The sequence below is a fragment of the Phalangium opilio genome, unplaced genomic scaffold (genome assembly GCF_054372755.1).
Source record: "Phalangium opilio isolate 3A_F unplaced genomic scaffold, DU_Popi_V2 ptg000387l_1, whole genome shotgun sequence".
NCBI lineage: Eukaryota > Metazoa > Arthropoda > Arachnida > Opiliones > Phalangiidae > Phalangium > Phalangium opilio.
The window spans coordinates 118,019-130,945 of NW_028324233.1; the positions used below are offsets into that span (position 1 = coordinate 118,019).

At 34.4% G+C, this 12,927-nt stretch overlaps 1 protein-coding gene and 1 long non-coding RNA gene across 2 annotated transcripts; both read right to left on the minus strand.

The window, feature by feature from the left end:
• Nucleotides 1-1,354: 1,354 nt before the first annotated feature.
• On the minus strand, nt 1,355-1,693 carry LOC149597143 (uncharacterized). The gene is made up of 3 exons (XR_016379310.1): nt 1,594-1,693; nt 1,460-1,536; nt 1,355-1,376 (listed from the first exon to the last, which is right to left on the minus strand). It is a non-coding gene; the product is annotated as an uncharacterized LOC149597143 (long non-coding RNA).
• A 2,970-nt stretch (nt 1,694-4,663) lies between these two features.
• On the minus strand, nt 4,664-8,790 carry LOC149597144 (uncharacterized). Its single transcript, XM_089861223.1, has 5 exons — nt 8,787-8,790; nt 8,725-8,731; nt 7,835-7,911; nt 5,004-6,136; nt 4,664-4,681 (listed from the first exon to the last, which is right to left on the minus strand). The coding sequence occupies exons 1-5, from the start codon at nt 8,788-8,790 to the stop codon at nt 4,664-4,666; spliced, it is 1,239 nt and encodes a 412-aa protein (XP_089717349.1).
• Nucleotides 8,791-12,927: the final 4,137 nt, after the last annotated feature.

Consider the following 12,927-nt stretch of genomic DNA (forward strand, 5'->3'; position numbering starts at 1 on the left):
GTGAACCAACGCCCTGGCCTCCAAGGTCTCCTGCACTCTTAGAAATATGTGTTCAAACTTGGACGAGAAAGTGTGCAATAGGCTGCCACTGAGACAGCACACTTTTTTAGCCGAAATTGAACCAAAATATATCGTCCAATATTGGACCCTTTATATCGGCCAAAATTAGATGTTAAGTCGTTCAACTATGGATAAAAAAGAACATTTTTAAATTTGAACATTTTTATAATCTAAACTTGCACATTTCTACCAGAAGCGTTCAATTTTGGTAGAATTATTGTTGAATTACGGGGCTTTGATCGTTCAATTTTGGGACTCTCAACGTTCAATTTCGGGGGGTTTTTCGTTCAATTTCAGGGTTATTAACGTTCATTTTAATCGCTATTATCGTTCAATTTCAGAGCAATTATCGTTCAATTTAGGTTTTTTTTCGTTCAATATCAGGGCTATTAACATTCAATTGAAGCGGTATTATCGTTCTATTTCGGTTTTTTTTCGTTCAATTTAAGGAGTATTATCGATCAGGTTTGGGGCTATTATCGTTCAATTTCGGGGTTTTTTCCGTTCAACTTCAGGGCTATTAACGTTCAATTTCAGGGCTATTAACGTTCAATTTAGAGGGTTTTATCTTTTAATTTCAGGGCTATTATCGTTCAATTTCAGAGCTATTATCGTTCAATTTAGTTTTTTTTCGTTCAATATCACGGCTATTAGCATTCAATTTAAGGTGTATTATCGTTCAGTTTTAGGGCTATTCATCGTTCAATTTCGGATTTTTTCGTTCAATTTAAGGGGTATTATCGTTCAGTTTTGGGGCTATTAAAGTTCAATTTCGGGGGTTTTATCATTCATTTCAGGGCTATTATCGTTCAATTTCGAGACATATCGTTCAGTTTCGAGGCTATTGTCGTTTTATTTCGTGGGTTTTATCGATCAGTTTAAGCCCTATTATCGTCCAGTTTCGGGGATTTAACGCATAACTTTGGGGCTTTAATCTACCCATTTTGGGACATTTAACCAGTAATATTGTAAAGCTATTTGATAGGTAATATGAAAAGGTCACGTTTAAGATGTCTTTCTGAAATATTTATTTCAACATACATACATTTATTACAGAGAAAGCATGTTGCATTTAGCATAGCGTTGGAAGTTTTTCCGGAATCAATTTTGAAGACAATTTTTTGTAGATACTCCATTGTTTTCACAAGTGGTTTCGGATATTGCATATGAAACACGTAATATGCGGCAAAAACAGAAACAGCACCTTCTTCGGTAGAGCCAATTTCAAAGATTTCAGACTCAACTTGGACTTCGGCTGCAGCATCAAGATAATTTATGTCAGAAAACAAGATTATAGGGGTAGCTTCCTCAGGCGTCTATAAAAAGGAGCACAAATTAAAATTTATGATCAAGCAGGATTTAGAATTTGGAGAAAAAGGTTTCAAAATGCAAATCTCACATCAGCAGTAAAAAACAATTTTGTTGATTCTCCAAATAAGCACGGTAATAATAAAATTGAAGCCCGTATTTGCAATTCTGCAAAACAAAAATATATTACTGATAAAAGTTAATCGCAGCTATGTTTGTATTTACCTTTAAAAGCATCATCTGACATAACTTGACATTTTTCTTTTAAAATGGACAAAATAGCTTTAGCATTTTTCTTTTTCTGCACCAATTGCAAAATTCTTGTCGCGATGGGCTGGAAACGTAGGTAGAGAACCTTTTCAGCAGATGGGTGAATGTTACACAGCATATTCAGTTCTTTAATGAGCTGTGCAGAAAGAGGATAGGTCATTAGCAAAGTTATACTATTAAAATACAACGAGAAGCTAAAAGCCACGGCCAGATAGAGTTCTAGGCAATCTACGAACACATTTCATAAAGGATTTAAAAATGTTTCAACTACAATAGACTAGAATTGTTACCATAAAAAACGGTGTCCGGAAAGTTTTATATTTGATTCATGCTAATCAAATTACTTATAGTGGAATATATTTAGAGAAGGCCTGATAAACACTACTTTTGTATGCTTTTAGTTGGCTAGTTAAAGGGAGGGTGAAAAGGAAATTCATGTGATTATTAAACTATTCTTCTACTAATTATAAGACCTATCTGCAAAGTAAAACATTTATTCAGAAAATATCCCAGAATATTTTTTAAAATCAAGAAAGATTTAGATTTCCCCGACAAATTAAAGCTTGAACGATCAATCGTGTAACGCCCTGCCCTTCAGCTAACAAAGTTTTCACTGTTGTCACATCCTGGGCATTGTTTATCACATCTCGTGCTATAATTGCGCTCGATATAGCGCGTGTAAAGGAATAAAGGCACGTTGTTACACGATTGGTCGTAGGTTCAAACATTAAATTGTCCGTGAATTCTCAATGTATTTCGATTTTTAAAATTGTTCTGTAATTTTTTCTAAATGTTTTACTATGCAGATAGATCTTATAATTAATATTAGAATCGTTAAAAATCACTTGATTTTCCATTTCAACCTCCCTTTAACACTATTTAATATAACTTCCATCATCCCTTAAAATAATTATTACTTTGTTTACTCTTCGACAAAACGGGAAACATCCTAATTACGTCGGGCACAGAATGCTGGAAAGCATATTTCTGTCTATAAGCAGCTGTACGTTTCATTTTTTCTTCAATTAAATTCTCGTTGGGCTTGGATTTCTCCAATTCTTTATTCATAGCCCATAAATGAGCTTGTATAGTTTCCTCATCTTCGGCTATGCTGGAAAGGTTCTGATGAAAGAAAAAAAGGCTTGTTAGGATTAATGATTATATTTCTATTTTAGTTAAACACAGGACTCACCAATTGAGTTGACCTTTTTATTTTGGGCTCTTTTGGCTTGGGTTGACTTTCCTCAGATTCTTCATCTCCTGTGGGATTTTCCTCTGCTGGAAGCTTACGTTTTTTTGCATATTTTTTCTTCATTTCTTCGACCATCTTTGAACTACTGTTTTTAGCCCGTTCGTGACGGTATTTAGTTTTCAAACTTTCGAGCCACGTGTTCTAAAAGTATTTAATATTAAACAAAATGAACATCACATCTAACTTATCTCTTTACATATCCATTGTTGTTTGGGTGCTTTAACCTGTCTTCTAGAAAAGGGTATTTCTCAACCAAAGCACTACAAACTCTATTCCGTTCTTGCTTTGTCGGATACCTTAGAATTTTACAATTAAGCTATATTATCAAAAGGTACAAAAACGAGCGAATGCACACTACTCTTACTCTTTGTATCTACTCATGTCTTCAAACAAGATTCGTACAATTTGGGCCTTGTATTCCCTCTTAAATACATGGGGATTCTTGCTCTCAATCATTTTTCTAATAGTTTCCGGGAGTCTAGGAACTACATAAGGGCTAGGAATGGATAATTCTTCTAGAGCTGTTGTAGAAGAGGCTTCTCTGCAAAAGGCTTCATCTGTCATCGACTTCAGAGAATCACTATTTAATCCAAATGATTGACCCGGGTTTGTTATGCTCGAAGAACTAAAAATTTGGAAGAATAATTTCAACGTGTTTATATATTTTAGATGAATATGAATTTTTAATACCTAGATCTTTCCATACGGATGATAGTGCTTGTTTCTTCCAAAACAACATCATTTGGTTTTAAAACCAAGTTTAATTTCGACTTATTTTCGGGTAACCCACTATCAAAGTTGTGGTTTACGAAATCATTGAAATCCTTGTCCTCAACCTGGACATATTTAATCTTTTGATTGATTTCAAAAAGAGTCTCAAGTTCTTGAATAAATGTTTCCTTGCTGACATCACCGCATTGAAACACTAATTTTTTTTCCTTGCACGTAACGTGATATTTCAAATGGTTTGTTGCCATCCTTAAAACTCTAAACAAATTTTTGTTTAGACATCATTTTCTTTAAAAGATGGAAATTAATCTCTGCTACATAGTTTGTGATTAAAGACTAAAACTGCGTTTGCGTCAATTTTATATAATTCTAAGGCGTAGTTATCAATTTCCTCACCGGGGGAAAAAATACACCAGCCATTATTTTCATCCACGCAGTAAGCATTGTAATGTTTCATAAAGTTTGTTATTAGTAATGGCCGACAACATATATACCATTTTTCAGTTATTTGTACAATATAGTAGATTTTCACACATACTGGGAGGTCGTCACTATTCACATTGAGGCAATATACATATCCTGCTTTGTATGTTATTGAATTAACGCGAATGGTGGAGGCAATTTGAGTAACTTTCGCGTCTACTAAATATTCCATGTACATTCTTAAATGTTCTTTTAAACCAAACGGAAGATTGGAAAAATTAATCTTCATTGGGGTTACAAATGAATCATCTTCAAATCCCGATTCCCCACTTCTTTCCCAGCATTGAAGTAACTGATGACGTTTAGAGACTGTGTAACCAATGTTCCTGAAATTTCTAGATATAGCAGCAAGTTGTTTAAAATATTGATGTTTCGCTTCGAAGCGCATACACCAGAGACGAACTAAAGGCCCAAATTCGTAAATTAAGCGAGGGTTATGAATCAAATAGTGTCCCTTTGGAGTGAATCGGGAATTTGGGATTTCATTAAACATACAATTGAAATCGTATATCAAATCATATAAATAAGGAAGCCATTCTTTTTTTATTGCGGGGGCTATGATTATTTCTCCAATTTCAACTGAGGTTAACAATAAAATCCAATATTTGTCATCAACAGGGAAAAACGAACCGAACATGAGAGGGAAAAACGTTAACATACATTTCTTTTGGGACGCTGTGCCAACGAGTGTACCATTGCCAGAAAGTACACTCTTGGTTATCGGTACGCTTCGATTTTTTACATTAAGTTCTCCTAAGGGAAAACTTTCTAATTTCGCATTTATATCATCCAGAGAAATATAATTTTCACTAATCATATGGTTTACACACAGTTTTAGCACTCTGGGTACTAACCCCTCGTAGAAATCATGCATTATATCTGGGGGCAGTGACTGGGTTACTTTGAAATGCGGTAACACGCAAAATGGGGAAGAGCTTTTTACTCCATATATTGGAATGTTATCTGGATTTTCACGAATTGCCTCTAGATGGTATTTATGAATATCCTCAGTTCTAATAATCATATCGTTTTCGTCTAATTTCTGAGATAAATGTTCCTTCTTGGTCATACAAAACCTACACACTCTTCCAGAGGAAAATGATTGAAGGAACCCACCTACACCGTGACTCGATAAATTGTCCCCAGAAATGGTTGCTAAAGCCCCAATTATTTTTTTACTTCTTATTTCAAACCCTTGAGTTTGTAAAAGCACCAAATCTTCCAATAATGGCTTTAAACATTTATTATAGCCGTATTTTTTTAGGACGGGATATTTAATAACCATAGCTAAATTAATGCTACTTAATTTGCTTCTGTAGGCAGGACTAAAATTTCCAATTGCATAATAGATTAAACAAATTTTGTGCTTCCCTCTTTTGGCCCCTAGTGGATTAACAACTTCCACCTCATCCAAATAGAAATGAAGTCTTAATATTTTGGAGTCTACACGAAATAATGGATGCGCTTGGCAAATGGCACCATCTTGATAATCTACCATATAGTTCACATTTCTTTTGTCCACTTTTAAATAGTCACTCCACACGTCATCATGCGCTAAAAGATGCTTAAGGACTTCAATAACAGGCACATAGCTTAGGGTATCTTTGAAAATAGACTTATTGACTTTTCTAGTTCCGACGGTGTATTCAATATGCTCTACAAGATTTAACTGTTCTTTGCAATATGTATGTAACCTGTATTCTGACTTAATAATAGATGTAACCCCAGAGGTAATTTTTTTAACATGGAAATTTCTACCAGATTCGTCGTCACCTGGCTTTCGTAGTAAGTTAAATGACACCTCAATTGATTGTTCCAATAGATCGGTGAAGCTATTTGACATACTTATGGCAGCTGAATTTGGTATTTTATGTTTCTCGCGTATTCCTAGAATCATTAAAGCAGCACTTCTCTCAAGGTCACTAATTTGTAAATCATTATTCACTATTTCCTCATCCGCAAATTGTTCACTATCTTCTAATTCTGAATTGGAGTCGTTTGCTAAACATCCAGGAACAGTTACGATACCTTTTCCTACGTGGTTTCGGTAAACATGACTTTTTAGCGACACATATTTTTGAAATATGCGTGTGCAAGGTTCGAAGGCACATTTAAAACTTCATTTAGGTTCGTGCGAGTGAAGCACAAACAAATGTTTTAGCCATGACTTATAAGACTGTTTTTTCACCCTGGGGTGAACACAAATAGAGCACGCAAAAACCATTTTGAGGTCATGAATTGCAACCTTTCAAAAACATAAGACATTACAGTAAAGACACTTCATTGGTGGAAAGATCTTAACTTAAAATTAAATTTGATTTGAAAAAATTACAACAGAGCTATTGCTAACTTTAGCCGGCCTATATTATATTCTAAAACCTGTTACATGTTTAAACCCATTTATTTGCCATTTATTTGTAAATGCTACAACTTGGGCTATGTGTGGTTAATACTGATGGCTTAAAAATTGTTATATAAATCTGAACACTCTAATCAAATTCAAAACATTCCAATCAAAATCTAAAAATTATAATCAAAATCAAAACATTCTAATCAAAATCTAAAAATTATAATCAAAATCTAAACATTCTAATCAAAATCTAAAAATTATAATCAAAATCTAAACATTCTAATCAAAATCTAAACATTCTAATCAAAATCTAAACATTCTTATCAAAATCTGAACATTCTAATCAAAAAGTAAACATTCTAATCGAAATCTAAACAGCTGATGGTTTTCGCAGATGGACTTTTTAGTTAAAATAGTTTTTTTATTAATTATTTTTCTCCCAAAACTCTCTCACTCGTCACTCCTCCTTTAAAAATATTACTTCGTCGTGTCACCTCTCCTTTGAAATCTGTGGCGACGATCGGCGGTGAAAAGTCGTGGCCCAGAAAGGCAAACGCAGGAGTGGCCGCATTCCACTCCCGAGCTAACTAAAAATAGGCTTACCAGGGTAAAGTTGGGTTTTCAAAAGCCCTTGTTCACGGTATAAAACTAGCGGGAACCCTCAACAAGCGCCTTTGAAAACCAACCTTTCGTCCCGTGCGAGGAGAGTGTGGTGAACAAAGCCAAGAGAGGGTTGGGGAATGTACCCCCCGCGGGCCCGCTACCCCTTTTTTCTTTTCAAGCAATTCTAACCGAAATGGGCAGGACCAAAGATCTGGCGCGAAAAATTCCACTCAAATATAGTCTTACGAAATTAATTATTTTCGTAATATCTAAAACCCTTAGATTAAAATTTCAGTATGAGCGCGTACCATCGATCCGTTTCAAGGGGTCAGTTACAGATTACAAATCCAAGAATTAAAGCTAGTCTATATTAACTAGTGATTTAATTTATTAAATTATTATTCAATTTAGCTGCTCCGACTGCTCTTAGAGCACTCTAAAAGTCATTGACACAATGAATAAAGAACATAAAATTCACATTACACTATATTATATTTCCAGCCGGAAATAGAATATATATAGAATACATGGATAAAAAGCTTACCTTAACTTATGTAGGGAATTCTCATTATTATCGAAAATTTACTTTGTTGGTAAGTAAAAATGATGAATGTAAAATTAAGGAAAAGAAATCTGGAAAACATCGATAGCTAGCTTAGTATCAAATTTTTGCTATACTACACTTCGACCAAAGAAAGATGTATGAATATTCTATGGTAATTATTATCTCTTCTTTCGTTGGACGAAGCATAATTTAATTTAAAATTTTGAAGTCATACCTTTAATGAAATGTAGATATTCTTTTCTTCTACGAACAACTCTCAAAATGGCGCGAGAGTAGCAAACGTTGTGATCACTATATGCAGAGAAATTTCATCAAGCTAAAGAACGGTTTTCTTGTTCACTACTGTTGAGTACAAGTTCTACTGGCTAAATAAATGGTCAAAAGAATTTCCGAAAACTCTTTGAAAAGAAGTCTTTGTAGCTATTTGGTCACGTGACAGCTACTGAGGCGCCGAGAGGTACCTCTGGATATGGGTTTTTCTTTGTCTTTAAACCTAAGACTTAACCTGAACCTTTCCTCGACCCTCGGCACAGTGACGCGTTTCAATGGAATTTTTACTTGTTGAAAGAAGTTTGACTGACAGGTGGTAACGCCTTCGTCAATACTAACCAAAAGCACTTATAATACCGTATTTTCCAAAAAAAGGCTTTCTCACAAATATGTTTTAACGTTTAATTTAAATTCTAACGTTTTAGTTAGATAAAAATTTAAACCAATTTTAAAGACCAATAATGGCTTTTTAATAATAATGTTCTCGACGATTTTTGTTGGAATTAATTTGTTGTGTTATTAGTTTTAATTGTGTTACTTTTGTATTTCAATTTCTAAACCTTAGTTGTTTTCAACAGTGGGAGAGCCAAATTAGCTTAAGTTCAATCTACCAGACTGAAATAGTAGGTGTAGAATTATACGTGTAAGTTGAGTGTTTGGCAGATTATTATTAAATCGGTCAAATCACTATGTAAAATTGGCCAAACCAACCAAATAATTCAAACCAACCGCTAAGCCAAATCACAAATACGAATAAAATCACTTATGTCAAAGTACTCAAATTTAAAAAAACGTGGAAGATAAAGGCCACCTGCATGCTTGCCCATATCTTACCTTAAAGCTTTATAAATTTAATCAGAAAAAAGAAAAGGCTTGTGCATTTGCACATTTTTTACCCATATTGAACGGAAAATCAACCAAAGTTTTGACTTTGGAATGTATGTACCAAATTTGAACAATTTTTCAAAATACGCCTAAAATTGGATCCATTTGTGCAAGTTTGGACTTGCTTTGCACACTTTTTACCCATATTGAACGGAAAATCGACCAAAGGTTTGACTTTGGAATGTATGTACCAAATTTGAACAATTTTTCAAAATACGCCTAAAATTGGATCCATTTGTGCAAGTTTGGACTAGCTTTGCACACTTTTTTCTGAGAGTGTGACCTAACTCCGTTAGATTTCTTCTTCTGGGGCTATGTCAAGAGAAAGGTATACGCAACTGAACCAGATTTACCCGACGACCTTAAAGCCAGAATAAGAATCGCCATTGCCAACATCACCCCAGGAATGCTTCGCCAGTCCCGCGAATCAATGGCCAGTAGACTTGATGAATGTCTACATCAGGAAGACCCATCGAACATTTGCGCTGAAGGACATTAATTTTCTGTTTGTTGCAGGATTAATCTTGCAATATTTATGATATCTTACAAAAACTAATTTTTCATTAACATTATTGTATTGATTTCTTACAAATTCTCATTTTTGTGATAATTTGAAACATACATGAACGATTTGTATGGTGGATGCCAGAGAATTCTTTAATTCAATTGCCATGAGTCTGGAAAATGGATTACAATTAATTTCCTCATTCATCTCGAGTTTTTTTATAAAATGTCTGAAAAATGTGTGCACTCTGATCTTTTCCACCCTGTATACAGGGTGCTTCTGAATAATATGTAAAAAATTAAGGGGGATGGTCTTTTAGAAATAATGACTCGAAAATTATATATGATAATTTTGAATCACCGTTTTCAAGTGAAGATTGGATTGGTATATGGCAGGCCTCTATAATAATAATCTAACATAACGAAAATGTGTTAATCGTGGGAGAGGGTGATTAAAACTCTTTCACTGAACGTTCGCGCAAGTGCGTGGTTCTTAGTTTCCGTGATATAATTATAAATTTAATATGACGGATAAAGTAACGCAAAACTGTCTGCGGTAAAAGTCCCTTGGCAGTTCTTGAAACAGAAATCGTTGAATTACAACACTTGCCGAAGTCAATAAGAACTTTATCCTCGCGTAAGCTAAGCTCTGAAAACCACGATAACCTCAACAAAATGTGCAGTTTTGGGTTTTTGAACGATGGCCGCGAAAACACAATTATATCGACCTTAATTTTTACAAAAGTGGCACATGCTTTCTTGGACGTTTCGGCATATAGCCATCATGTTAGACTTGGAAGGTATATGAATTTGGAAAAAGAGAGGAAAGTAAATTGTTTGAAATTAATGTTTGTAAGTTTTAAATTTCTTTGATTTTTAAATATTCATTTTTTGATTTACTTTAAGTATCTGAAACAAAACGTGCTAGAACGGTTAAGCAAAGATTGTGGTAGAAAGTTTAAGGTTAAGATTGCGCTATAGGTTAAGCGAAGATTTTAATTCTTAAGGATATACCTCAACATTTATAAACCTTCTGTGAAGTCTTCAATAGCGACTTCAACACCGATAAAAAATATGTTTTTTTATAGAAATAGGCAACTTTTGTCAAGCTCGCATTGTAGTGAACATAAATAGTTCCATCTTTCTGTCCTATCCAAATCAAATATGTAAAAAAGTCACTGACATAATGACTCACTGATTTAGAAACTGATAATCAACGAACAAACCAATTACCATTTTACTCACTAAACTGAAACTAGTTTGCAGAGAAATTAATTTCCTCTGACATAGTAGGTACAAATTAAGAAAGCTTTTTCCTAATCCGTGACCATTTTAAAAAATATTGAAAAAACATGAATAGACGGGTTTTTGGATTTGAGTATTCTCTCAGCCAAATTTTAAAACATGTTCCAAAAGGTATTAAAAATTTTCTGAAGGGCAACGTCGGATCCTTTCGCTACTAGTAACGAAAGCAGATACATATAAAACCAAAAGTGAACTAGTTTAGTTCTTGCTTCTTCCCTGTATAAGGAAGAACCCCATTTTAATTTTGATCCCCCGCCTTCCGCCAAAGATTACTTTGCGACCGTGTCTCTGGGAACAAGGCTTTAATAGGCTTGTAAAGAAGGTCGTAGAGAATTTGCTCATCTAGTTGAGTATCGTGTCGGTGGAATAAATAGCGCGTACTTGCACAAACGATCCGGCGGAATTTCGGAAGAAAACAAAGCTTAAACAAACCTTAATTTTTAATACGACTCCAATATGCCACGGAAGAAAAGTCATGCGGGGTCATATTCTATGAATTGTAGAAACCAACAAAAGCAATGTAATTTTTATGCGGTCTTTAAAGAATTGCGTGAGGTGGGTATAAAAGTTTTGGAAACAGTGACAAAATGCCAAGTGTTCGCGAAAGTTTGCAAGGAAATCCAAACAGAGTCTGGCTTAAGGTTGAGCAACGTAGATACTCAGACAGAGATTTTTGGCTTTAGAGTCCTAACTCACAAGTGGGATGAAATATATTCGTTTAGAAGTTTAAATGTACTAGAAAATACCCGTAAACGAAAGCTGCAGTTAGACCATGACACTGACGCAACTGATAAAGACCAAACATCTCAATTATGCCAAAAAAAATTCCAAATTTTCTCCAGCTATATCAGCTGTAACAAATTTTATTGAAAATTTGGATGAAGGTAAGACAGTTCTTTTCACAGTATTATAGTAGATAGTTTTCACTTAAGAGACAACAGAAAATTCCTCAAACCTTCCCCAGCATTAACTTCAGTGCCACAGTGGCAAAACTGGAATAACCACTATCACATATTTAATAACCACCTACCTAAATTTTTTATAGATGAAATTCTTATAGAAGTTTAAAACTCAAAATGTATTTCTGGATTATTTTGAGTTTTACCGAGTAAATGGATTATTATCCGTAGCAACGTACCACGATGCACCACGACGCTTATTGTTTTCATCTGAGGGAAAGTTGTCAATTTTGACCCTTTTCAAGAATGTGGAACAGTATGATTTCTTCAACTTGGATAATCAAACTATATATATTTGGAAGTAGTCACTAACGCCATTGCGTCTCTTATCGATTACTATGTTTTTTTTTGTGGTGGAATACCAAAAGAATGAAGAATTTCCAGTTTGATTTTTAAATACCGTTTTTGCTAAACTAAAGTTTTTTTTAAAATAAGACCAAGCTTTTTGAATGGAAAACACCAAAAATCTGCAACATTTTCTTTATCCTTCTGAAAGGTATCAGTCTAACAATTGTTTCGTGTGGTTCATACCGCCATCCAATGCTAAAAATGAAGAAGTCAAGGACAAGATCTACCAATGTTCTAAATGCTAACTGGTATAAAGCTTACAGTCACGAAATTTATGTAGTTCTGAATTTGTAAATTGATGATTTTATCTATTAGGTATATGAATGATTCAAATAAGAAGAAAGAACAGGTTACACCTAGATCATAAAGGAAGTTACAATTTGCAAATTCAGGATGCAAAATATCAATTTTGACGAACCAGGAATAGATATAGGTCACCTTAAGAATGAATCGAAGCGGTTTGATAAATTTGTTGAAGGTCACCCTGAATATTGTAATCCCATCAAAGAAGGTGCACTCAGTTTCGATGAAGTGAAAATTATGGGAAAGTTAGTGTGGAACTCAAAAAATGGCGAAATCATGGGATGTGCAATGGATCCTGATGAATTTGCATCTATGGAAGATTTGTATACAGTCAAAACTCTTTCCAAGGTATTGGAAGCAAAATACGCTCTGTAGTATATTTGGCACTGTACGACAACATCGTTTGACATTATTGGTCCCTACTTCATGTTACCAAAACCTGTCCCGAATGCATCTATCACGGGCACACTTTTAAAGGCTGTTTTTGCGTTTCATTTAGTGGGTTTAGATGTAGGAGTTTTATTTTATGATGGAGGGAGTGCCAACATGTCATCTTTAAGACAATGTTTAGGTCTCACAAAAGCCATTGAACCTACCCAGAATGAAGATAAATCGTTCAGTTTCCGCTTTAGTACTAAGATTAAAAATTGGTGTCGTCAAGGAAAATGGATTTACTGGATGTTATGCCCCAGCCACCAGCTCAAGAACATGATCAATGGTTTAAATCATTCCC